This window comes from Lepus europaeus, chromosome 9 (genome assembly GCF_033115175.1).
Source record: "Lepus europaeus isolate LE1 chromosome 9, mLepTim1.pri, whole genome shotgun sequence".
NCBI lineage: Eukaryota > Metazoa > Chordata > Mammalia > Lagomorpha > Leporidae > Lepus > Lepus europaeus.
The window spans coordinates 7446766-7472151 of NC_084835.1; the positions used below are offsets into that span (position 1 = coordinate 7446766).

General features: G+C 56.8%; 1 protein-coding gene across 6 annotated transcripts in view; it reads left to right on the forward strand.

Moving 5' to 3' along the window:
* The first annotated feature begins 1392 nt into the window (after positions 1 to 1392).
* Positions 1393 to 25386, forward strand: part of TTLL3 (tubulin tyrosine ligase like 3) — a 30301-nt gene continuing 6307 nt past the window's right edge. For 4 of the 6 annotated variants that reach the window (XM_062200413.1, XM_062200409.1, XM_062200411.1 and 1 more), the window contains exons 1-11: positions 1393 to 1789; positions 1895 to 1986; positions 3811 to 3982; positions 4105 to 4202; positions 5391 to 5519; positions 6202 to 6316; positions 6979 to 7077; positions 8375 to 8567; positions 15601 to 15785; positions 19330 to 19573; positions 20795 to 21230. In XM_062200413.1, coding sequence (XP_062056397.1) covers positions 1393 to 1789; positions 1895 to 1986; positions 3811 to 3982; positions 4105 to 4202; positions 5391 to 5519; positions 6202 to 6316; positions 6979 to 7077; positions 8375 to 8567; positions 15601 to 15785; positions 19330 to 19573; positions 20795 to 21230 — 2160 coding nt within the window. Of the gene's footprint in view, positions 1790 to 1894; positions 1987 to 3810; positions 3983 to 4104; positions 4203 to 5390; positions 5520 to 6201; positions 6317 to 6978; positions 7078 to 8374; positions 8568 to 15600; positions 15786 to 19329; positions 19574 to 20794; positions 21231 to 25386 lie in introns of those variants that run through there. The other 2 variants (XM_062200410.1, XM_062200414.1) reach the window with 2 other exon arrangements.

Below are 25386 nucleotides of genomic sequence, written 5' to 3' on the forward strand. Positions count from 1 at the left end.
GGCACCTCGAGCAGCTGTCCTTTGTGACACTACCTCTGTGACCTCCCTGTCCCCTGCTTGCTGAATGAGGCGCATGGCTGCGTTCTGGCTTTGCAGTGAATGGGCAAGGTGCTCCCAGTGAAGCTGGATGGCCACGGGGGTATGGCAGCTGGGCACTCGGCAGCTCTCACAAGAGGGCATTGTCGGTCCGAACCAGGCAGAACCCTCATTGTTCACAGATCTCTCTCCCAAGGTCCAAAGTCCCTAGAACCAGGTTTGTAGCCTGATGAGTGTACACTGGGTGATTGCCAGGCCTCTCCCGGGGGCCCTGCCTTTTGGCAAGCCCAGTCACCAGCCTGCGTAGGGGTGGGGGGCAGGTGTTGGGAGGTGATCTCTGGTTAGTCTGCCAGACAGGTAAGTGGGGGCCCAGGTTCCCTGAAGAGCAGCTGCATCCTGTAGCCGACAAAGCTAGCCACTTGGACCTGTGTCCTCTTCCCCGGACTGCACTTGCCATGCTGCCCTTGTTGGGTGCTGTGGTGACCAGCAGACAGCCCTCCAAGGCTGGGTTCCATTGTCGCCTCTCTAATTGGAGGCAACTTATGTAACATCTTGCAGCCATCTCTCCCCTGTGATGCTTTGCCTCTTATCTCCAAAAAAGGTTACGTAATGATTTTGGCCTGGGGTAACTAGTTTCTGCTCATAATTTCTCCCTTAGTCGACCCAAATGATGATCTGGGTTTTGTTTTTATTTTTCTGTTTCAAAGTCACTGGGAGTGGAGCTGTGGGCTGCACCTTGTTCTCCACCCCCACCCCGCAGGCCCCATAAGCTGCCCTGGCTTTGTCCCCAGTCCTTACCTTCACAGCCTCTGCCAGGCCCTGTGGGTCCCATCTGGCCTCCCCAGGGCTGTTGCCTGGAATGTTGCTCCTCTGGGTTCCCCTGGTGACTCCTAGCTTCTGGCACGTTTTGAGAGCATCCTTGATTGCCACATCTAACACCTGCCTCTCTCCTGGTTTCAGCGCGTGCCTTGTTCCTTACCCTTCCATTCCTTTACTTTGTTTCCCCACGTTGGGCTTTAAACTCCTTGAGGTCGGGGATCATCTGCGGAACGACCCAAGCCCCTAGGTCCCAGGCACACAAGTGTGGCCTGAGAAGCTAGCATGCCAGTATTAACCGACAGAGCAGCACGCGGCTCTGCCAACCCTCAGCTCCCGTCTAGCAGGGGTGTGTGGGGCAGCAGAGGCCCTGAGCCCAGCCCCTTGGAGGAAGGGGGGAGGGGGACAGGTCCCGAACCCGCCACCTACACTCTGTGCCAGAGAATGGTTTCCAAGGCGACAGGAAACAGAGGGCGGGGCTGGGAACGAGGGCCGAGCTCGCAGAGGCTGCGGAGCGCCCGAGGGAGGCGGGGAGGGCTCATGCAGGGCCCTGGCGCGGCCCTGCTTCTGTGCGCGGGGAAGCTGGGGCCCGCACGCCTGGGCTCCGCCGCCTGGTACCGCCCAGAGGGCGGCTCGGGGGGCGGTTGGCCACGGGAGCTGCAGCCGCCTGAGCCCCGCATCAGTTCCGCCGCCCCTTGGCCCTGGGCGCGCCACTCCCAGCAGCGGCTCGGGAGGCTGCCACCGCCGGGGAGGCTGCCATGGCTTGGGCCCGCCTCCGCCAGGCCGGATTGCGCAGGCGGCAGCCCCGCCCCTGCGCGCCCTGTCGACCAGGCCTTCGAGAAGCTTGCCCCGGGCCCCCACGCCCAGAGCGCTGAAGATCCCCACTCCCTGGGCCCGGTGCACGCTCTGACCTTGGATGATGCCCCGCTGCGGGACGGTGAGCCCGTGGCCGCCGCGAGGACGCGGACACTGGGGTGGAGGGAAGAGGAAGACGGGGCGCCAGGCTACGCCCCAGCTTACCCTACTCTGCCTCTTTCTGCAGGTTCCCTCTGCCTCTGGGGAGGAGTCTCCAAGGCCTCTCACCACATGGGCCGGCTCAAAAATGCCAAACTCCACGTGGAGAGGGCTGTCAAGGTCAGAGGGCTGCTGGGGGACGTAGGGCCCTGGAGGTGGCTCAGCCTGCATCCCTGTAGTGCATTCAGATACTCCTGTCGGTGCAGCTCCCTCCACAAGGCCACACTTGGTGGGATGGTCTGTGAGCAGGTGCACGTTCCCCCTTCCACTCCCTCTGCTCTGGTTCCCTGAACTTCCCCCTCCCATGGGAAGACATGGAGGCTGCTGGTGACCTCCAGGAAGTCGAATCCAATAGCCCCTTTCAGGCTCTCCACGTTTCGCTGCCCACCCTGGCCCCTTGGCCATCTGCCGTCCACGTGCACACTCCTGCTGCTGCTTTCCAGTTGCTTTTTTTTTTTTTTTTTTTTTAGCTTTTAAAATTTATTTGAAAGACAGTGACAGAGAGAAAGAGACATCTTCCATGTGCTAACTCACTCCCCAGATGCGTGCAATAGCCAGTGCTGGGCCAGACCAAAACAAGGAGCTAGGAGCAGCCTCCCGGTGTGCGAGGAACCCCAGTACTTGACCTGCACCTCCGTGCCCTTTCCCTCCCAGCCTGCCAGACCAGATCCCTTCTTCTCCACCCAGAGAAGCTGTTGTTTCAGACTCCATCCCACACCAGGTGTGATGTCCCCGTCCAAGTCCGCTGTTCCCAGCCCCTGGCCTTGCCCATGGCTGAGGTGCTCAAGCCAGACTCTGATCTTTCCTCTGTTCACACACACGTCTCCCCCATGGTCTCCGTTTCCAACATGGATCTCAACTCTCAGACCTTCGCCCATCCCTGCTGTAACTAGCCTCTTTTCTTTTTTTTTTTTTTTTTTTTTGTAAGAACTCTCAGAACTTGAGCTGGCTGTCCGTTACAGGGTGCCGATGTAAGTGGCAGCTCACCCCACTGGGTCCTAACACTAGCCCCTACGCCCCCTGCTCCCGGGGTGCTGTTGTTGCTCTCCCGTGTAAACCACGCCTCTTTCTGACTGGGCTGCCTCCCCTTGACCCCTCTGTCTGTACCTGGATGGCCGCGGCTCCCTCTTCACTAGCCGGTGCGCCTCATGCTACTCTTAGTACAAGCTGAAGTGCGGTCCCGGCCAGCAGAGCCCCCTGCAGCCCAGCCACCGTCTCCTCCACCGTCCAGGGTCTGCCTGCCCTGTCGTCCTCTCAGCTCCTGCTGAGCTCTCTGCAGCCGTGAGGCCGGAGCACCTGCTGTCAGCCCAGCCCGGGGCTCCTTGCCAGCCTCCCTGACCGTGTACAAGGGTCCAAAGCTCATGGGAAATGCATCTTATGAAAAGCTATGTGTGGATCTCAAGGAATCTTGCACCAAAATAAACTTGCCTTTTAATTCCATTTTCCATGAACTTTTTGCAGTGCACTTGTATTCCATGACAGAGTTAGAAGCAGAGAAGGCCCCCACCTCGTGTGGTGGGGGTTTAGCCTGCTGCGCCACAGCGCCAGACCGCAGTCCCCCGATGTTGGGCTCCTCGGGATCCCCATTCAGTCTGAAGTTTCTGGAGCCAGGCGGCTCTTCCACGTGACCACTGTGTGAGCCCTTCAATCTGTGCGTTTGTTTCATAACCTGTAAAATGGGGCTAACTCTCTAACAAAAGTGCACGATGCTGTTAGCAGTGCCCTGAAAGCGCTGCCTATCACATAATAGATGGGCAGCACAGGTGAACTGTTACCACTACGTGTGTTTGTGAGCGTCTCTCCCTGTTGATGAGCTGTGTCTGTCACCTGCTGCAACCTAAGAGTGTCTCGAAGGCGGAGGCCGCGCCCGGCCCGCCATTGCCCCGTCATTGCCTGTCGCTCAGGCAGTGCTTCCTGAGCAAGTCGTCTTTGCTCCCCTTACAGCAGAAGAAGGTCTTCATGATCCAAGGCCACTACCCGGTGATCCGCTCTCTCTTGCGCCAGAGGGGCTGGGTGGAGAAGAGGATGGTCCATCACATGAACGCCAGCACGCTGCTGCCACCCCACAAGGATCTGGATAGCTCAGGGGTGGGGGACAGTGACACCCCTGAGGATGGTGAGTGGAGCCCCCCCCCCGCCCCAGTGGGTCCCTTCCCTTTGGGTCCCACGGTCCTGGGGTTGAGGCCTGATGGGTCTTGAGGGCAAGGACAGGGGCCTCATCAGGCTCTGCACCCACAGAAGACGACGATGCAGATGAGGAGTCCCGGCCACCACCGCCCTTCAGCTTCGAAAGTGTTCTGGAATGTGATGACGTAGAGGGGACACATGCCTTAATGGTGAGGGCTGGGGGCCGAGACGAAGCAGGGGCCTGGCAGGGGCAGTCTCACGAGGGCGAGAGCCCCGGGGTCCAGCAGGGTCCTCTCGGGAAAGTCCTTTCCTTCTCCGGGCCTCAGTTTCCCATTGGTCAGGAGAACCGTGGGCAGGCCTGCAGAGTGGTGAGGGACTCCGTGGGGCTCAGAACTCTGCTGGGGGCGTCAGAAGCTGGCGCGGTCACCACACGTGCTAATGCCTCCTTCCATAGTTTGGAGTGGACACGGGCACAGTAGTGAAGCCTTTTGGGACACCTGCATCCCCTATCGGGGTTGACTTGAGTCCTGGCCTTACAGTTCCAGGTGCCTGCTAATCTACACCCTGGGAAGCAGCGGGAAATGACTCGGATGTTTGGGTCCTTGTCACCCATGTGGGAGGCCTGGACTGAGTTCCTGGCTTCTGGGCATTTGTGGAGTGAACTAGCTGATGGGAGCACTGTCTCTCCTCCTCTGCCACCCGAATGAATTTAAAAAACCTGGAACTACTCTACTGTTCCTCTCCATTGTCGGCCCTTGGCATGTGCAGGCTGGAGTGAGGGGCTTAGACAGATCTGCGGGAGGCTGCTGTGGCCTTCTGGGTTATGTGGACGTCACGGGGACAGGGGTGCTTATCCTGGTGCCACTGCTTGGGACGCTGAGCTATGTGAAACTGCCCCTTCGCTGTGTCAGGGATTTCGCTGTGTGCTGCGAATTGCGTACGCTCAAGCTTGTGAGCCTTTGGGCAAGTCTCTCACTGCTCCCGTGCCTCAGCTCCTTCGACTGTGACATGAGAACTGGAGCCCCCCTGCCAGGGTCGTGGTGAGGAGTAGCTGAGATGACCTGGGAAGTGTGGGGTCCGTGCGAGAGTGCCACCCGCTGTGTGCCCGTCAGCCTGGACTCACCTTCCTGCACTGGGCAGGCCACTGATGGCCAGGGGCCGGAACGAGGTGTGGCGTTCAGTTGTGCTTAGGGGCACCAAGAGGGGCCGACCACTGGCCTGTTTTCTGCTCACCAAGTGTGTGACCTCGAGGAGGGGATGCGTTTTCTTACACGTGGGCGGGGGCGCAGCAGCACCATCTCCCCTCTGTTCTCCGCGCTGCTGTGTGTGCAGGATGGGAAGAGGCCACCTTAGCCCGAGCCGCCCACACCAGCGTCCCCATCTCCTCCCCTGTTTAGTCTCGCATGGTTCGCAACGAGACGCCCTACTTCATCTGGACGACTCGGCGGGACGTGCTGGACTATCGCTTCCTCTCCAAGGATCAGATCATAAACCACTATGCCCGGGCCGGCGCTTTCACCACCAAGGTGAGCTCCCTGGGAGGGTGCACGGGGCAGCCTCTGGCCCCCGGCCTTGGGCTGACAGCCCTGCTCCCTGCTGCTCGTCAGTAGCAGAGTTCTCAGGAGAGGGTGAGGTGTATAATTCAGGATCCAGAGGCAGACAGGCCTCCGTTCAGGCCCAGCCCCCGCAGGGGGCCTTGCGTGTGTAGCCATAATGAGCAGAATGGGCTCCAGGGTTCTCGTGGGATCTGGAGCCAGAGCAAACACGAGGTCCGGAGTCTGAGCAAGAGGGTCCGTACCTCCTAAGCAGAGCGCGTCAGGCTGGTGGATCCGTTCTGCCTCCTCGGGCCGCTTAGCAATGATGTGGCCTCTCTCAGCCCCAGTTCCCTCATCTTTAAATAAGGTTGCCAGTAAGGCCCGCCTCCTCGGGTTGTGACCCGGAGCCAAAGAGCTTTGTAAGTGGGGTCTGCCATTGTAGGATTCCTAAAGGTGGCCAGTGGTTGGGGATGAGAGAGTGGACAGGACTGGTGAGGGGCGTCATGGGCACAGGGGGTGACCCAGGCATCGGGAGAGAGCTGTGAGCACATCAAGGCAGGTGACGGCTCTGAGAGTGTCCAGGTGGGGCCTCTCTGCGCGTTCTGGACACATGTCAGTCCTGTGGAGCTCTCCGGGCAAGTCCCACCCTGCCCCTCAGCAGCTGACTCCATAGGTGGGCCTCTGTGTCAATTTGCGCAACTTGCCCTGGTTCGATGAGGCCGATGCTGACTCCTTCTTCCCACGCTGCTACCGTCTGGGGGCTGAGGATGACAAGAAGGCCTTCATAGGTAAGGAGACTCCCGTGGCTCTGCTGCACCCTCAGGCCCAGGGGCAGCGTAAAGCTCGGCTTGTGTTGGAGAGCCGGGGCCTCTCCCTGCCCTCGTCTGCCCGGCAGATCTCCGCCGTCCCTTTTCTCATCTCCCCACCGGGCCCTCCCGCAGTGAGCCTTCCAGCATCACCAACCCTCTCCTAAACAAGCCTGAGCAGCTTAGTTGGATTCTGGAGCAGGTCCTAAAAGTCATTCTGTTGATTGAGATAGATTCCAATTCCATTGGCTGAATCAGGGTCTAAAAAAGTTGTCAGCTTTGGGTTTCTAAGGGAGAATACGTTCCGACTCCAGGCTATGTTGTATTCCGGTCAGAATTTAGACCCAGGGTTTAAATTGTGTTCCCAGTCTAAAATAGGTTCTGGTGCTCAGTCCAGAGGAATTATCAAAGTGGATCAGGAACGGAAGAACTCAGGTTCTGAAGGCAGTTGTGGGCCAGGTCAGCTCAGAGCCTTGGCCTGGTTCTGCAGCCGAAACAGGAGCCAGGATCCAAACTAGGTTGTAGAGTCAGAGAGGTGGGGTCGGGTTCCAGTTCCAAAGTGGGGCGAGTGATGGTCAGGTTCCGGAACCAGAACAGGCGTCAAGCCTGGGGGCTGAGCAGGGTATCCCCTGCCCTGGGAGCAGAGGACTTCTGGCTGACAGCTGCCCGCAACGTTCTCAAGCTGGTGGTGAAATCCGAATGGAAGTCATACTCTGTCCAGGCCGAAAAAGAAGAGGCCCCAGGTGGGTACTGCGTTACCTCCACTCCCCTGCCCACCTACCTTGCCATTCGTCTCCACGTCTGTGCCCATCTGACACAGCTTCCCGCCACCTTGTCCATCCACCCACCCATCCCCTGTCCTGTCCACTGCCTGCTGATGTCCTCGTCACCTCCCCGCCATCAGCTGCAGATTCCCCTTCCATCTGCCTGCTCCCCACTCTCCTACCTCTCCTTCCACCCATCTGCCTACCCCGTGTCAGCCTCTTCCCGCCCACCACCTGTCCATCCTCCAGTCCGTCTCCTCGTGCATTCTCGGTCCCCGTCACCACACACCTGTCCTCCTAGCCTCATTCAGCCCTCCAGAGGCGTGGCACCTTACAGAGGTGAGGCGGAGAGGGCGCCTGGGGGCCGCAGTGAAGCCAGGAGGCTTACAGTGGCTTGAGGACCCCTCGTGCCGAGGATAAGGAACAGCAGCTAGGAGCGGAAGGGATTCCGAGGACCCACCGTTAACTGCTGGCCCCATGTCACGTGCCCTTTCTCTCCTGGAGTTGGCACCCACATGTGGGCCTCTCCATTCTGGAATCCGGGGTCTGTCGGAGCTGAAGCAGCTCTGTGGGGAGAAGGCCAACCCTTGCTTTCCAGGGGAAGGCTTCCCGGCGGCTGTCTCCTGGGTGTGTCGGGTACCAGGAAGATCATTACGTACCGTGATGGGGCCCAGGGCCCTCCTGCGGCCAGACGCCCCCGGCTGCAGCTTCCATGGGGGTGGGCTCAGGAATAGGTTAGGCTGCAGGGCTTGGAGGGCCTCAGGATTTTCAAGGCATTGCCAGTGTTGGGGAGTGTGTCGGCCTCACACGTGGTAGCTTTGCACATGTGGTTGGTAACTGCTGCTGTGAAGAGGACTGTAGGAGTCTGTTAGGACTGCAAGTGGGCCCAGATTTCTGTTACACATTAGACCCTAGGAAGTCACATCAGACCTGAGGGAGGGGGTTCGTGTAAATCTGGATTCACCTAGGCTCAGGTTCCCAGGTGCATGAGAGGTCCCGGAGGTGGAGAGGCCGCAGGTGTGTGCTGGGGATCCACGTGCCATGGAGGCCCTGGGGGTGTTTAACAGGGATCCTCCAGTGAGCGATGGGGCCTGGGACAGGGACACCCAGGAGCAAGTGCAGAGGTCTCCGGTGAGTGACAAGTCCCAGGGCAGCAGGAGACTGTTTGTAGGGGGACGCCTCAGGTAGGTGACAGGCCTAGGGGCAGTGGGCGCTGTGGCGTGTGCCGGGTTGCCTGCTGCGATGCAGAATAGTGACGCAGCTCCCATCTCTGCAGGAAACAAACAACCTAAGAAACAGAAGAAGCCGCTCGCCGTGTCCCCCGAGTTCGTGGACGAGGCCCTGAGTGCGTGCGAGGAGCACCTTAGCAGCCTGGCCCACCTGGACATCGACAAGGACGTGGGGGCCCCGCTGTGCTGGAGCCCCGAGGGCTGGTCCCTCTTCCTGCAGCGCTACTACCAGGTGGTCCAGTGAGTACCCTGCAGTCGGGGTGTGGGCCCCACCGCCTCCTAAAGCCCCCCAGCTGTGTTCCCCACTCTGCTGCTCAGGAACCCTGAAGGCCCCCACTGCTGCCATGGTGGGGCGCAAGCCCCTCTCCCTGGTTCTTGGCATAGTGTAGTTGCCAGGGTCGTGGCCTGTGTGGCCAGGCGCTCCTGAGTTCAAGTCCTGGCTTTGCAGCTTCTAAACTCTGTGACTCAGGAACATGAGCTCCACTTTTCTCAAATGGAAAATGTATTTTTCAAATGATCTCTGCCTCAAGGGTGGGATCAACAGGATAATCTGCAGTGTGTTTTCAGCACAGGCTCATGGAATCTACTCACACAACAGGAACTGAACTCATCTGGGTCTAATCCTGGAGGCTGTTTCCCATAGAAGGGCACACAGGCTGCAGATTCTATGGAAAGTGCAAAACGTGGTGAGAAAGGGCTTTTGTGCTCAGTCAAGTTTGGAAGAAATTGGGTTACACCAAGTCACACGACTTCCTTGGCACAGAAGCTTCCAGAACCTATTAGTGTACACACCCAAGAGAGATGGGTATGCTGTGTGTCCTGTACATACAAAGGTACTTCAAAAACTTCATGGAAAAATGGGATTAAGAGGCCGGCACTGTGGTGTAGCAGGTAAAGCCACCACCTGCAGTCCCAGCATCCCATATGGACGCCAGTTCTAGTCCTGGCTGCTCTACTTCCAATCCAGCTCTCTGCTATGGCCTGGGAAAGCAGTAGAAGATGGCCCAAATCCTTGGGCCCCTGCACCTACATGGGAGACCCGGAGGAAGCTCCTGGCTCCTGGCTTTGGATGGTCACAGCTCTGACCATTGCGGCCAGTTGGGGAGTAAACCATTGGGTGGAAGACCTCTCTCTCTGTCTCTCTCTCTGTCTCTCCTTTTTTCTCTGTGTAGCTCTGAATTTCGAATAAATAAATGGAATTAAAAAATAAATGTAGGGGTGGGCATTGTGGTGCAGCGGGTTGAGTTGCTGCCTGCGTTGCCAGCAATCCCATGTGAGTGCCAATTCGAGTCTCAGCCACTCTGCTTCCGATCCAGCTGCCTGCTAATGTGCCTGGGAAAGCAGCAGAAGACGGCCCAAGGGCTTGAGCCCCTGTCACCCTTGTGGGAGACCTGGATGGAGTTGCAGGCTTTCAAATAATAAATAATGAAACAAATCCTTTTTTACAAAGTTTATTTTGGTGCAAAAAGGTTTTTGACATCCATGCATATGATTGGTGTTGACGAAGTTCACAACAAACAAGTTCTTTCCATGACGCTGCCCGTAGTTGTTACATACATTTTTCATGAACTTTCTCATGACCATTTGTATGCATAGATATCAAAAATTTCTTTTCAAAGATTTGTTTATTTTAAAAGCAGAGGAACAAAGAGAGAGGAGAGACAGAGATCTCTCTGCTGGTTTTTCTTCCCAAATCGCTGTGGTGGCTGGGGCTGGGATAGGCTGCAGCCAGGAACCTGGAACTCCATCTGGGTCTCCCACATGAGTGGCAGGGGCTCATGTACTTGGGCTATCATCCGCTGCTTTCCCAGGCACATCAGCAGGGAGCTGGGCCAGAGTGGAGTAGCTGGGACTAAAACCAGCACTCTGATATGGGATGTGGGTGTCACAGTGGGCTAACCTGCTGCGCCACAACATTGGCCCCGCAGAATGTTTTGTGCCATAAGAAGCTTGTATTTTAATTACAGTTTTTCAAAAAGTTTTTTTTTGTTTGTTTGTTTCTGAAAGGCAGAGTGACACAGAGAGCTCCCACCCGCTGGTTCACTCACCAAATGCCCACAGTGGCCATGGCTGGGGCATGAATTCATTGCCAGGAGCCAGGAATTGAGTCCAGGTCTCCCATGTGAGTAGCAGGGACCCTGTTGCTTGAGCCCCCAGGGTACACACTAGCAGAATGCGAGGATTGGGAGGAAACCCAGCACTCTGACGAACCCTGTGCCGAGATACTCACCCCATCCACGCACGTGACCCCGGCGCTTACCCTCACATCCGGCGTGTTGAAGGGCAGTGTTTGTGGAACACACTTCGGGAGAGGTTCTTCTTTTAAAAGATTTATTTATTTGGAAGTCAGAGTTACACAGAGAAAGGAGAGGCAGAGAGAAAGAGAAAGAGAGAAAGAAAGAGAGAGAGAGAGAAGTCTCCCATCCACTGGTTCACTCCCCAATTGGCCGCAATGGCCAGAGCTGCGTTGATCTGAAGCCAGGAGCTTCTTCCAGGTCCTCCCTGCAGGTGTAGGGGCCCAAGGACTTGGGCCATCTTCTACTGCTTTCCCAGGCCATAGCAGAGATCTGGATTGGAAGTGGAGCAGCCAGAACTCGAACTGGCGTTCACATGGGATGCCTGCACTGCAGGTGGCTGCTTTACCCCCTGCACCACAGCACTGGCCCTGGGAGAGGTTCCTGAGCAGGGATGAGACTGGCGTGGTTTGGACACTTCACTTGGCAGAGGAGTTGGAGAGAGACTGCAGGGAGGAGGGCCCTGAAGGCAGAGAATTCTTGCCAACACGGACTTCCCGAGCCCCTGCTAAGCCTGTGCCCCCTCCAGGGCCATGCAGCTGCAGGCAGGGGGGGTGGTGTTGACAGGCAGGGTGGGCAGATCTGATTACTCAGTCGGGGTCCGGGGCAGGGTGGGCTGCAGAACTAACGAGCGTTGAATAAAGGCATAATCAACAAACTCAGATCAGGAGCAAATAGTTCATGGCCCCTGGGTGACCCCTTAGCCACCAGACAAGGCAGAGCCGCCCCTCTTAAACTGAGTGTCACACGGCCATGCTAGACCACACACAGTGTCAGGCACACGCGGCCTTTCTATTTCCAGTGTAGGGGCAAATTCTAGAGGGGTGTGTGGACTTCTGAGAGAAGTCAGGACTCCCGTGAAGCCCTGTGTCACACAGCAGATACACACGGCGCCGAGTGGCTCAGCGCCCTTTTTTTTTTTTTTGACAGGCAGAGTGGACAGTGAGAGAGAGAGACAGAGAGAGAGGTCTTCCTTTTGCCTTTGGTTCACCCTCCAATGGCTGCCGCGGTAGGCGCACCGCGCTGATCCAATGGCAGGAGCTTATCCTGGTCTCCCATGGGGTGCAGGGCCCAAGGACTTGGGCCATCCTCCACTGCACTCCCTGGCCACAGCAGAGAGCTGGCCTGGAAGAGGGGCAACCGGGACAGAATCAGTGCCCCGACTGGGACTAGAACCCGGTGTGCCGGCGCCGCAAGGTGGAGGATTAGCCTAGTGAGCCGCGGCGCCGGCGGCTCAGCGCTCTTACATTCAGCCAGTGTGTGCTGCTTCCCCACTCTGCCTCTGTCTGTCGATCTATCGATCTGTCAACCTATGCCTCACCACCCAGTCTTTTATCAAGGTCAATTCTCCACAAAAACCACAGGTTTTATCTCCTTTTTACTAAGTGTAAAGCCATATGGCTGGAGTTGGTGTTGTGGTGCAGCAGGTTAAGCCACCACCTGCAACGCAGGCATCCCAAGTGAGAACCAGTTCCAGTCCTGGCTGCTCCCCTCCTGCTCCACCTCACTGCTGATGTACTTGAAAAGCAGCACATGGCCGGTGCAGTGGCTCAATAGGCTAATCCTCCACCTTGCGGCGCTGGCACACCGGGTTCTAGTCCCGGTCGGGGCACCAGATTCTGTCCAGGTTGCCCCTCTTCCAGGCAAGCTCTCTGCTGTGGCCTGGGAGTGCAGTGGAGGATGGCCCAGGTCCTTGGGCCCTGCACCCCATGGGAGACCAGGATAAGCACCTGGCTCCTGGCTTCGGATCAGCGCAGCACGCTCGCCACAACGTGCCAGCCACAGTGGCACTTGCAGGGTGAACCAATGGAAAAAGGAAGACTTTTCTCTCTGTCTCTCTCTCTCACTGTCCACTCTGCCTGTCAAAAAATGAAAAAATAAATTAAAAAAAGCAGCACAGATGGCCCAAGGGCATGGGCCCTGCATCCACATGGGGAACCGGGATAGAGTCCAGGCTCCTGGCCCCAGGCGTTGTCATTTGGGCAGTCAACCAGCTGATGGAAGCTGTCTTTGTATCTGCAACCCTGTCACTCTGCCTTTAAAATAAATAAATGTTTAAAAGGAAAAAAAAACATACTATCATGTTGAAGAGCCTCTCGGGGCTGATGCTGTGGCTCAGTGGGGTGCGTTAATCCTCCATCTGCCATGCCAGCATCCCATATGGTTACCAGTTCTAGTCCCGGCTGCTCCACTTCTGGTCCAGCTCTCTGCTGTGGCCTGGGAAGGCAGTGGCAGATGGCCCAGGTCCTTGGGCCCCTGATCCCACATAGGAGACCTGGAAGAAGCTCCTGGCTCCTGGCTTCGGATCAGCCCAGCCATTGCAGCCATTTGGGAGGGTGAGCCAGCAGGTGGAAGACCTTTGTCTCTGTCTCGCCTTCTCACTCTCTGTAACTCTACCTCTCAGATAAATAACTAAAATCTTTAAAAAAGAAGAGAGAGGAACCTTTCCTAAACTGCCCTTCACCCTTCACGTGACACTTGCCTGCACCACATCACAGAGGAGTTTGTTGGGACTTCGTGTGAATGACTTTGCCAAGCTCCCTTCATCTGGTTGTTCCTGTTTCCGGCACTGCCCCAGTGGCTACTGTAACCTCATTAAAAGATGGAGCAAGGGGCCAGCTTTGTGGCACAGTGGGTTAAGCTGCTGCCTGCAACGTGGGCATCCCATATGAGTGCTGGTTCTAGCCATGGCTGCTCTGCTTCCAATGCAGCTCCCTGCTAATGGCCTTGGGAGAGCAGCAGAAGATGGCTCAAGTGCTTGGGCCTCTGTCATCCTTGTGGGAGACCCGGATAGAGTTCCTATCTCCTGGCTTTAGCCTGGCCCAGCCCTGGCTGTTGTAGGAGTCAATTCTGTTTGCCTCTCTGTATCACTCTCCCTTTCAAATAAAATAAGCAGATAAGTCATTAAAAGATAAAAAGGAGGTGGGCATTTTTTTAAAAAGATTTACTTATTTATTTGAAAGGCAGAATTAACAGAGATTGAGAGAGATCTTCTATCCACTGGTTCACTCCCTCAAATTGCCATAAATAGAGTTGAGCTGATCCATAGCCAGGAGCCAGGAGCTTCTCCAGATTCTCACAAGGGTCGCAGGGGTCCAGGGACTTGAGCCATCTTCTGCTGCTTACCCAGATGCATTAGCAGGGTGCTGGATTGGAAGTGGAGCAGCCAGGACTTGAACTGGTGCCCATATAGGACGCCGGCATCACAGGTGGTGGCTTTACCCACTGTGCCATGACACTGGCCCCAGAAATAGGCTTCTTGACCCAGCCAGTTAAGCTACTGCTTAGCACACCTGCATCCATATCAGAGTGCTTGGGATCAAGACCCTGCCCCCAGCCTTGCAAACCAGCTTCCTGCTGATGCCCGGGGAGGCTGCAGGTGGTGGCTTCACGTTTTGACTGTACTCACACGGGAGACCTGTGTGGAGTTCTGGCCTCCTGGCTTCAGCCTGCCCAGCCTAGCTGTTGCAGGCATTTGGGGAATGAACCAGCAGACAGAAGATAATTTCTTTCTTTCTCTCTGCCTTTTAAGTAAACATTGAGAGAGAGAGAGAGAGTGAGTTCTGCATGGCTGGAGACACTCGAGGCTCAGATGTTAAAGAGGGGTCAGCACCCAGTGGAGGCCTCCTTGCTGCTCTGTTGGAAGCAAGGAGAATTTGGGTGAGGCAGCCACGTGGGGTGCTCGGTGACTGGGTTCAGCTGCGGATGTTTTCCGTCCTGTGAGGAACAGGGTCTCTGACCTTGCGTCCTTGTCTGTCCAGCGTGCTTGCTCAGTGTGCTCCTGCTGGGGCGCTTGCTTAGCCAGCCGCCCGCTCACTTAACCAGGTTTCGGCACTCCCGAGGGGTGCCCCATGCAGTGCTTAGCCATGGGAATGCAACAAAGCACGGTACCGACGTCCTCACTCGCCCAGAGCTGTGACCCAATGAGAAGACACAGACGGTCCCCATGTGAGCGTCTGTGTCTGGGGGGCTGGGTGATGGCAAGAGAGACCAAGCCAGGAGAGAAGCAGAGGTGCTGAGGAGGCGCCCGCCTGTCAGCCAGTCTGCTGGGGAGGGGAGGGAGTCCCAGGAGGCAGCAGTCCTGGCTCAGCCGCAGCTCAGAGGGGCCTGGGCAAGTCTCTCGGCTCTCCAGGCTAAAATGGAATGAGTAGAACTTGCCCAGCAGGGCCGTTGAATTAGTGGAAATTCCAGGGTAGTTTAAACAGTTCATGAAAAAATGGAATTAATGATGTTTACTTTGGTGTAGAAAATTTTGAAATCTATGCGTGTTTTTTTTTTTTTTTTCATTATACACATTTTCCATGAACTTGTTGAAGACCCTCATGTGGAATGCCTTTGGTGCAGGGCCTGTCACATACACAAGCCCCATCATTGGGAGCTAGAATGATTGGATTTTACAAGAGGCAATTTTTTGTCAGAGTTGCACACACACACACACACTCACACACAGAGAGAAGTCTTCCATCCACTGGTTCACTCCCTAATTAGCCCCAACAGCTGGAGATGCGCTGATCGGAAGCCAGGAGCCAAGAGCTTCTTCTGGGTCTCCCACGTGGGTGCAGGGATCCAAGGATTTGGACCATCTTCCACTGCTCTCCCAGGCCATAGCAGAGAGCTGGATTCAAAGTGGAGCAGCCAGGACTAGAACCGGCACCCATGTGGGATGCCGGCACTGCAGGCAGAGGCTTTACCTGCTTTGCCACAGTGCTGGCCCCCCAAGAGGCAGTTTTAACCTAAGAAGAAGAGAGGTGGCAGAGCTGCAGAGTGTCGTTGTAGGGGAGCGGCTTGAAGGGAATGGACTTTGCCCAGCCTCTCTCTTTCCCATAGCCTGGGTGGCTAGGATGGGGGAGTGGCGTGAGAGTGGCAGGGAGGCTTGGAGAGACCCACCTGGGTCTCTGAGGGGAGGGCATGACTGCGGCTGGCTGGACCATGGCCAGGGGCCTGTGACTCCCCTTGTCCTGTCCACCACCTGCCCCCAGGCCCAGCCCTGCCCAAGTCCCGTCATCTCCCCACAGCGAGGGAGCAGAACTCAGGCACCGGGACGCCCAGGTCCAGCGCTGTGAGGACATCCTGCAGCGGCTGCGGGCCGTGGTACCCCAGATGGACATGGAAGGGGATCGCAACGTCTGGATCGTGAAGCCAGGAGCCAAGTCCCGTGGACGAGGTGGGGGTCAGCCCTTGCTCCCTGCACCTCACCCCGCGGCGAGGTTCCCCACGTGAGGCCCGGGCTCCAGTCCCAGCCCTGTTAGTGATACTCCACGTGTCCCCTCTCTGACCTGTTTCCTCCTCTGTGATGATGCTGACACTTCCAGTGGGGTGCGGGTTAAATGAAGGAGTGGAAACTCAGCCTGGTGTCTGGGCCAGAGCCATCTCCCTGTGAGAGCAGACGCCTCCTCCCCAGCCTCAGAGTTCAGGTTAGCGCTTGAGGTGACTCTGGTGACGCGGGCACTCAGGAGCCTGGCACCTCAGGGCTCTCAGATTTGACCAATGCGACCTTGTGGGTTGCAGCAGAGTGGTTAGAGTCCTGGATGGTGGCAGCCACACCCACAAGGTCAAACCCAGGTGTCGCCGCTGTGGTGTCTCCTGTTGATGGATGGACTGTCCTGGACTTCCCTTCTCTAGTGGAGATACATTTAGTGACTGATTCCGGCCACAGGGGCCACAGGGGGTCACATGCCCTGCTCCCTGTAAGACTTCCGGCAGGTGAGTCAAGCTCTCCTGGCCTCGTCCTTAGGGAGCCAGCCCCTCCGTGTGAGGACTGAATGAGTAAAAGGTGTGTGTGGTCAGATCCTGTGTACGGCTGTTCCTGTGACTGCCCAGCCAAGTTCAAGTGGCGTTCGGACAGGAGCGCCGGCAAGCTGGGGTGGTGCTTCAGCAGGGGCTCCAGAAATGTACTCACAGGCTTTGGTGCCAGGTCGTGAAAATGCATGCTCATTATTCAAGCAAAAACCAAACAGTACAGAAAACTACGAAGAAGCAAGCAAAAGGAGATAACTGCCGTTCACCTTCAGATGTTTCCTTCTGTGCTGTCTTCCACGCACTTGGAGTGTGTGCGTGTGCATGTGTGTGTGTATGTGCACTTTACACAAAAGCACGTTATTCCACACCTCCCCTTTTTCACTCTTTATAATCTTTCCATATCAGTTAGTACGAGACTTTTCTGTTTTGCAGTTTTTTTCTTAGCAATAGAACTTGGAAATCACTCTACATCAGAGCTGTGGTTTTTGTTCTCTGTTTTAAACATCCTTTTAGGGACCCTTTCAAACATACACAGATGGAGACAGAATAAGACAGCGACTCTCCAGGTACCTAGCACCAAATGCTACTGTTTATCTGTTTGAAAAATACTTAATTGAAGTGTCTGTAGGATACACTTGCTTGAAAAGGACCCGCGTCGTGGGCGTACACATCAAGTGCATCAACAAACGTCCAGCCCACGGCTCCCAGGGTCAAGGAACAAGATACCTGCACCCTGGAGGGCCCTTCTTGTATCTCGGCCTCCCTGGAGTGGCCCCCGTCCTGACCTAGAACGTCTGAGTTGTGCGGAGAGGGAGGGTGTAGGCCCTCTTGGCTCACTGTGGTTCTGCCTTGGAGTCTTGTGTTGTTGGACATCCTGTCCTGTCTTTTTCTTCCTTTTCTCGTGCAGATTTTTTGTTGATTGATTCCTGGTGGAGGCAATGCTGTGAGGAGCATCTTGTGCAGAGGTCTTTGTGGACTTTTCCTTTTGTTGCCTTAGGGTAAATTTCTAGAAATGAAATTGCTCTGTCAGTCTGATCTTGGCTCATACAAGGCAACCTGTTCTTGGCAGTTGTGCCGAGTGCGCTGTGGACATTTGAGAACCAGGCACAATTTTGTCTGTGCCTTTTTAAAAAGTATTTACTTGGGGCCAGTGCTGTGGCTCAGTAGGATAAGCCACCGCCTGCAGAGCCAGCATCCCATATGGGTGCTGGTTCAAGTGCAGACTGTTCCACTTCCAATCCAGATCCCTGCTAATGTGCCTGGGAAAGCAGAGGAAGATGACCCAAGTTCTTGGTCCCTGTACCCATGTGGAAGACCCAGGAGAAGCTCCTGATTTCTGGCTTTGGCCTGGGCCAGCCCCAGTCATTGTGGCCGTTTGGAGAGTGAACCAGCAGATGGAATATTTCTCTCTCTTTCTCTCTCTCTCTCCTTCTCTCTCTCTGTAAGTCTTTCAAACAACCAAATAAATCTTAAAAAGAAAAAGCAGAAAGGGCCTGCACTAAGGTGTAGTGGGCTAAGCCTCCACCTCTGGTGCCAGCATCCCAGATGGACAGTGGAAGATGACCCGAATGCTTGGCTCCCTGCACCCTCGTGGGAGACCCAGAAGAAGCTCCTGGCTTTCAATCGGTCAGCTCTGGCTGTTGTAGCCATTTGGGGAGTGAACCAGCAGATGGAAGACTCTCTCTCTGTCTCTCCCTCTCTGTCTGTGACTCTACCTCTCAAATAAATAAATTAATAAATTAAAAAAAAACCTGAAAATCATTTGACCCTATGTGTGAGGGTTTGGGGGGAAAACCCACATATTTATTTATTTAAAATGCAGAGTTACAGAAAAAGGGAAAGACACAAAAATGGAGAGAGAGAGAGAGACCGACCTTCTGTTATCTGGTTCATTCTCCAAATGGTCACAACGTCTGGGGCTGCACCAGGCCAAAGCCAGAAGCCTGGAACTCCATCCTGGTCTCCCACTTGGGTGACAGGGGCCCAGGCACTTGGGCCGTCTTCTGCTGTTTTCCCAGCTGCATTAGCAAGGAGCTGGATCGGAAGTGGAGCAGCTGAGTCTCACTGCTCAGGTGGGACGCTGGTGTCACAGGCCACGTCTTCCTCTGCTGTGCCACAGTGCCAGCCTCGGCAGTGTCTCTGGAAGGTGACGAGGCTGCTCTGGGGGCTGAACCTTGAAGGAGTGCACTTGGTTTGCGAGTGTGTGTGTTGGGGTTGTACCTTACTAGCATCCAAACCGTGCTGTGGAGGCCTGAGATTCTTCACTCCTTAGGAGGAGAGGCGGAATTAGGCACCATTTCCTACCCAGGAGAATGTCTAAAATATGTAACCAACGAGCAGTGTTGTGTGGGATATGGGCAAACACCTGGTATTCTACAGTCTTTCTGGGACCAGAAATTGGTTGCGCATTCCTGGCAATATAAAATGAAGCCAGCACACACCTAGGGGCTAGCGAATCTGCAGCTAGGAATTTGTCCCACACGTGTGTAACGACCTTGATACATACTGTCATTATTGACTCAACCTTCACTCACACTTCCGGGTGCCAAGCACCCTTGCAGACACAGAGTGGCTTTATTCTGTGGAATCCCATGAAACCAACACGTGTGGGTCTCAAGCCACACTTGCAGCCGCTGGAGAAGGAGACATTTTTTATTGTGTGTTCTTTTGTATTGAAACTGGCTTTGGTCTTACATTCCGTTATTGGAGAATAAGTAATGTATATGCACATGCATCACAGAAGCCCATTTTTATCTCTATAGATTCCTTGTCAATCAAACCAAACTTAGAAACATAAAGACTTTGATGTTGCTGCAACTTCTGACCTTTGGCAGAGGGAACAGGTTGCAGTGGAGGGGGGCGGCCTCGCCCACTTGGCCCACTCCGTCCGGTAGGGCTGAGAGCGTAGGGTGTGCTGCGCGTGGTGCCCTGGCCTCGCCCCCTGAGCCCTGCTGCCCTCTCCCCCTTAGGCATCATGTGCATGGACCACCTGGAGGAGATGCTGAAGCTGGTGGACTGCAACCCCCTGATGATGAAAGACGGCAAGTGGGTGGTGCAGAAGTACATCGAGCGGCCCCTGCTCATCTTCGGCACCAAGTTTGACCTGAGACAGTGGTTCCTGGTCACCGACTGGAACCCGCTCACTGTGTGGTTCTACCGCAACAGCTACATCCGCTTCTCCACGCAGCCCTTCTCCCTGAAGAATCTGGACAAGTGAGTCCCGCTGCTCAGTTCCCTGTGGGGCACGGGACCTGGGGAGCCAAGAGGCAGGAGCACCCACCGTGCAGCCCCACAGGGCTCCAGCCAGCCTCCCTCCCACCTGACAGCTACTCAGAGTGTGTGCCCTGTGCCGTCCGCATTCTAGACTCTCAGGACCCAGTGCTGAACAAAACAAGATCCCAGCTGTAAGAGCTGTCATTCTGGGAGAGACAGACAAGCAGTGAACACAGGAGTAAAGTTAACTAGCAGATGGAGAGCTGGCACGGGCTATGGGGAAGGAAATGTCCCACAAGGCAGAGGGTGGCCAGGAGGCGTTCGAGAGGAGAGAGGCAAGATGCAGTGCTGCTGTGGGGTAGAGGCTGCAGCTTCCAGGCTGTGTGGCTTTGGTCAAGCAAAACCTCCCTGTAGGCCAGCGCCGCGGCTCACTAGGCTAATCCTCCGCCTTGTGGCACACCGGGTTCTAGTCCCGGTCGGGGCACCGGATTCTGTCCCGGTTGCCCCTCTTCCAGGCCAGCTCTCTGCTGTGGCCCGGGAGTGCAGTGGAGGATGGCCCAAGTGCTTGGGCCCTGCACCCCATGGGAGACCAGGATAAGCACCTGGCTCCTGCCTTTGGTTCAGCACGGTGCGCCGGCCGCAGCGGCCATTGGAGGGTGAACCAACAGTAAAGGAAGACCTTTCTCTCTGTCTGTGTCTCACTGTCCACTCTGCTTGTCAAAAAAAAAACAAAACAAAACCTCCCTGTAAGCCCCGTGGAGCCCCACCTGGAGGATGGAGGCACCAGTGTGAAATTCAGTGATGGGCACTTCATGTATGATGCAGGCTTTGTGTGCGTGAATATATAAGCACCGTGTGTCTGCTCCCGCAGTCACTCTTGATAAAAGCTGGGCGGAGCGACCGCTGTTACAACCCCGTTTCACAGATGCCGGGAGCACGCAGGCTTAGTGACACCTGAGACCTCACACTGGCCACTGCTGAAGATGGTGCCTGCAGGGCCATCCTCTTACCCATCTTCTGTCTTCCAAGCACTGGGAGGGCTAAGGAGAGGAGGCACAGAGCATTCAGTGTGGTGCCCGCTGCTGCTCCTCAGAGGGACCTGACTGCTCCTGACCCCGGAAGTGTGCTGGGCACAGGCCTGGGTCCTTCCCTCCCCCCTCCCAGGTGGGGTCCTCTGTGTCACTGGGCTGTCCTAGCTCAGCTTTCTGCTCCCTGCCCTAGCGCGGTGCACCTGTGCAACAACTCCATCCAGAAGCACCTGGAGAACTCGTGCCACCGGCACCCAATGCTGCCCGCAGACAACATGTGGTGCAGCCAGAAGTTCCAGGCCCACCTGAAGGAGATGGGGGCCCCCAGCGCCTGGTCCAGCGTCATCGTGCCTGGCATGAAGGCTGCTGTGATCCACGCGCTGCAGACCTCGCAGGACACCGTGCAGTGCCGGAAGGCCAGCTTCGAGCTCTACGGGGCGGACTTTGTGTTTGGGGAGGACTTCCAGCCCTGGCTGATCGAGATCAACGCCAGCCCCTCCATGGCGCCCTCCACGCCCATCACGTCCCGGCTCTGTGCCTGCGTGCAAGCAGACACCCTGCGCGTGGTCATCGACCGGCGGCTGGACCGCAGCTGTGACACGGGGGCCTTCGAGCTCATCTATAAGCAGGTGAGGCGGGCGGGCCCCCAGGGAGTCAGCCTCTCGTACTGGGTAGTCCCACCCTGAGGGCAGGCCGCTGTGCTCAGACCAGGCACAAGGCCTAGGCTCAGGGCTCGGTCCTGCCACGCTGACCTAGTGCAGCTGCTTGCCCTCCAGGGCCTCAGCTTCCCTGGGCAGTGGCTGTGCTTTCTCCTGGGCTTTGGGAGAATGAAATGTGGGTACTTTGAGGGGTCATCAAGCAGTTCACCGGAAATACATGTTATGAAGAAAAACACGTGGCTTTCAAAATCTTTATACCAAAAGAAGCTGCTTCTTCTCCTTCCTTCTTCCTTCTTCCTTCTTCCTTCTTCTTCCAGAGAAAGGGAGAGAGTACCCATCTACTGGTTCACTTCCCAAATCACTGCGAAAGCTGGGGACCGGGCTGGGTGGGGCCGGAGCTCAACCCAGGTCTCCTGTGTTAGTAGCAAGAATCCACTTATGGAGCTGTCACTTCCTTTCTCCTAGCATCTCATTAACAGGAAGCTGGAGTAAGGAACCAGAGCCAGGTTTTGAACCTAGGCATTCTGACATAGAAAACTGGGTGTCTCAAGCACTTAGCGAAATGCCAGCCCCTAAACTTAAATTCTTGTTGCATTTTTCCACTCACTGTTTGAGGTGCCCTCACATGTCTAGGGAAGCACAAAGCAGAGCATTAAGAGAACTGCCAGGGCTGGTGCTGTGGCACAGTGGGTAAAGCCGCCGCCGCAGTGCCAGCATCCCGTATGGGCGCTGGTTCAGGTTCTGGCTGCTCCACTTCCGGTCCAGTTCTCTGATATGGCCTGAAAAGCAGAGGAAAATAGCCCAAGTCCTTGGGGCCCTGCACCCGCATGGGAGACCCAGGAGAAGCTCCTGCTCCTGGCTTCAGATCAGCCCAGTTCTGGCTGTTGTGGCCATTTTCGGAGTGAACCAGCAGATGGACTGTCTTTATCTCTCTGCCTTTGCCTCTCTGTAACTCTGATTTTCAAATAAATAAATGTTTCAAATAAATAAATCTGAAGAGGCTGGTGCCATGGCTCACTTGGTTAACTCTCCGCCTGAGGCACCGCCATCCCATATGGGTGCGGGTTCTAGTCCCAGCTGCTCCTCTTCCAGGCCAGCTCTCTGCTGTGGCCCGGGAGGGCAGTGGAGGATGGCCCAAGTCCTTATGCCCTGTACCCACATGGGAGACCAGGAGGAAGCTCCTGGCTCCTGGCTTCGGATCGGTGTAGCTGCAGCCATAGCAGCCATTTGGGGGATGAACCAACAGAAGGAAGACCTTTCTCTCTGTCTCTCTGTATCTCTCTCTCTCACTAACTCTATCTGTAAATAAATAAAATAATAAATAAATAAATCTTAAAAAAAAACAAAAAGCACTGCCAGTCCCTGAGCCGTGGCTGTGACCCTGAGACTTTGACCAGACACAAGGGATCCCAGTTTCCCCTCTGTAGAGCGGTAATAAAACAGTGCCTACTTCCTGTCTGGTGAGGATTCAGTGATGGATGTGAGTGGAGTCCATGGTAGTCCCTGGGCCACGGTTACTGTGACACGGGGTTTGGCGGCTGTGTTTATCACCCCCTAAGCATGCTAGGGTGTTCATGATGAAAGACCACTTGTCCAGTGCCTGGATGTGCAGTAAAGGTCAGTTTGGTGGTAGCTGCTGTGTTGTACTGCTGCTGCTGCCACGCATTTCCCAGAAAGAGACTGAAAGCTACATGAGGAGGGGTCTGTGCCCTGGAGGTGGTCTCCCCGCAGCACCACACAGCAGTGAGGGGTCTGCACCCTGAAGGTGGTCTCCCTGTGGCTGTGCAGTGAGGGGTCTGCGCCCTGGAGGTGGTCTTCCTGTGGCTGTGCAGTGAGAGGACTGCGCCCTGGAGGTGGTCTCCCTGTGGCTGTGCAGTGAGGGGACTGCGCCCTGGAGGTGGTCTCCCTGTGGCTGTGCAGTGAGGGGACTACGCCCTGGAGGTGGTCTCCCTGTGGGTGTGCAGTGAGGGGACTGCGCCCTGGAGGTGGTCTACCTGTGGCTGTGCAGTGAGGGGTCTGCGCCCTGGAGGTGGTCTCCCTGTGGCTGTGCAGTGAGGGGTCTGCGCCCTGGAGGCGGTCTCCCTGTGGCTGTGCAGTGAGGGGAGTGCGCCCTGGTGGTGGTCTTCCTGTGGCTGTGCAGTGAGGGGACTGCGCCCTGGAGGTGGTCTCCCTGTGGCTGTGCAGTGAGGGGTCTGCGCCCTGGAGGCAGTCTCCCTGTGGCTGTGCAGTGAGGGGTCTGTGCCCTGGAGGTGGTCTCCCTGTGGCTGTGCAGTGAGGGGTGTGTGCCCTGGAGGTGGTCTCCCTGTGGCTGTGCAGTGAGGGGTCTGTGCGCTGGAGGCGGTCTCCTCTCATCAGTGCAGTGAAGGGTCTGTGCCCTGGAGGTGGTCTCCCTGTGGCTGAGCAATGAGGGGTGTGCGCCCTGGAGGTGGTCTCCCTGTGGCTGTGCAGTGAAGGGTGAGCGCCCTGGAGGTGGTCTCCCTGTGGCTGTGCAGTGAGGGGTCTGCGCCCTGGAGGTGGTCTCCCTGTGGCTGTGCAGTGATGGGGTCTGTGCCCTGGAGGTAGTCTCCCTGTGGCTGTGCAGTGAGGGGTCTGTGCGCTGGAGGCGGTCTCCTCTCATCAGTGCAGTGAAGGGTCTGTGCCCTAGAGGTGGTCTCCCTGTGGCTGAGCAATGAAGGGTGTGCGCCCTGGAGGTGGTCTCCCTGTGGCTGTGCAGTGAGGGGTCTGCGCCCTGGAGGTGGTCTCCCTGTGGCTGTGCAGGGAGCGGTCTGCGCCCTGGAGGCGGTCTCCCTGTGGCTGTGCAGTGAGGGGTCTGCGCCCTGGAGGTGGTCTCCCTGTGGCTGTGCAGGGAGGGGTCTGCGCCCTGGAGGTGGTCTCCCTGTTGCTGTGCAGGGAGTGGTCTGCGCCCTGGAGGTGGTCTCCCTGTGGCTGTGCAGTGATGGGGTCTGTGCCCTGGAGGTGGTCTCCCTGTGGCTGTGCAGTGAGGGGTCTGTGCCCTGGAGGTGGTCTCCCTGTGGATGTGCAGTGAGGGGTCTGTGCCCTGGAGGTGGTCTCCCTGTGGCTGTGCAGTGAGGGGTCTGTTCTCTGGAGGTAGTCTCCCTGTGGGTGTGCAGTGAGGGGTCTGTGCCCTGGAGGTGGTCTCCCTGTGGCTGTGCAGTGAGGCGTCTGCGCCCTGGAGGTGGTCTCCCTGTGGCTGTGCAGTGAGGGGTCTGCGCCCTGGAGGTGGTCTCCCTGTGGCTGTTCAGTGAGTGGTGTGCGCCATGGAGGCAGTCTCCCTGTGGCTGTGCAGTGAGGGGTCTGTGTGCTGGAGGCGGTCTCCTCTCATCAGTGCAGTGAGGGGTGTGTGCCCTTGAGGTGGTCTCCCTGTGGCTGTGCAGTGAGGGGTCTGCGCCCTGGAGGCTGTCTCCCTGTGGCTGTGCAGTGATGGGGTCTGCGCCCTGGAGGTGGTCTCCCTGTGGCTGTGCAGTGAGGGGTCTGCGCCCTGGAGGTGGTCTCCCTGTGGCTGTGCAGTGAGGGGTGTGCGCCCTGGAGGTGGTCTCCCTGTGGCTGTGCAGTGAGGGGTCTGTGCCCTGGAGGTGGTCTCCCTGTGGCTGTGCAGTGAGGGGTCTGTTCTCTGGAGGTGGTCTCCCTGTGGCTGTGCAGTGAGGGGTGTGCGCCCTGGAGGTGGTCTCCCTGTGGCTGTGCAGTGAGGGGTCTGCGCCCTGGAGGTGGTCTTCCTGTGGCTGTGCAGTGAGGGGTCTGCGCCCTGGAGTCGGTCACCATGTGGCTGTGCAGTAATGGGGTCTGCGCCCTGGAGGTGGTCTCCCTGTGGCTGTGCAGTGAGGGGTCTGTGCCCTGGAGGTGGTCACCCTGTGGCTGTGCAGTGAGGGGTGTGCGCCCTTGAGGTGGTCTCCCTGTGGCTGTGCAGTGAGGGGTCTGCGCCCTGGAGGTGGTCTCCCTGTGGCTGTGCAGTGAGGGGTCTGCGCCCTGGAGGTGGTCTCCCTGTGGCTGTGCAGGGAGCGGTCTGCGCCCTGGAGGTGGTCTCCCTGTGGCTGTGCAGTGAGGGGTCTGCGCCCTGGAGGTGGTCTCCTCTCATCAGTGCAGTGAGGGGTGTGTGCCCTGGAAGTGGTCTCCCTGTGGCTGTGCAGTG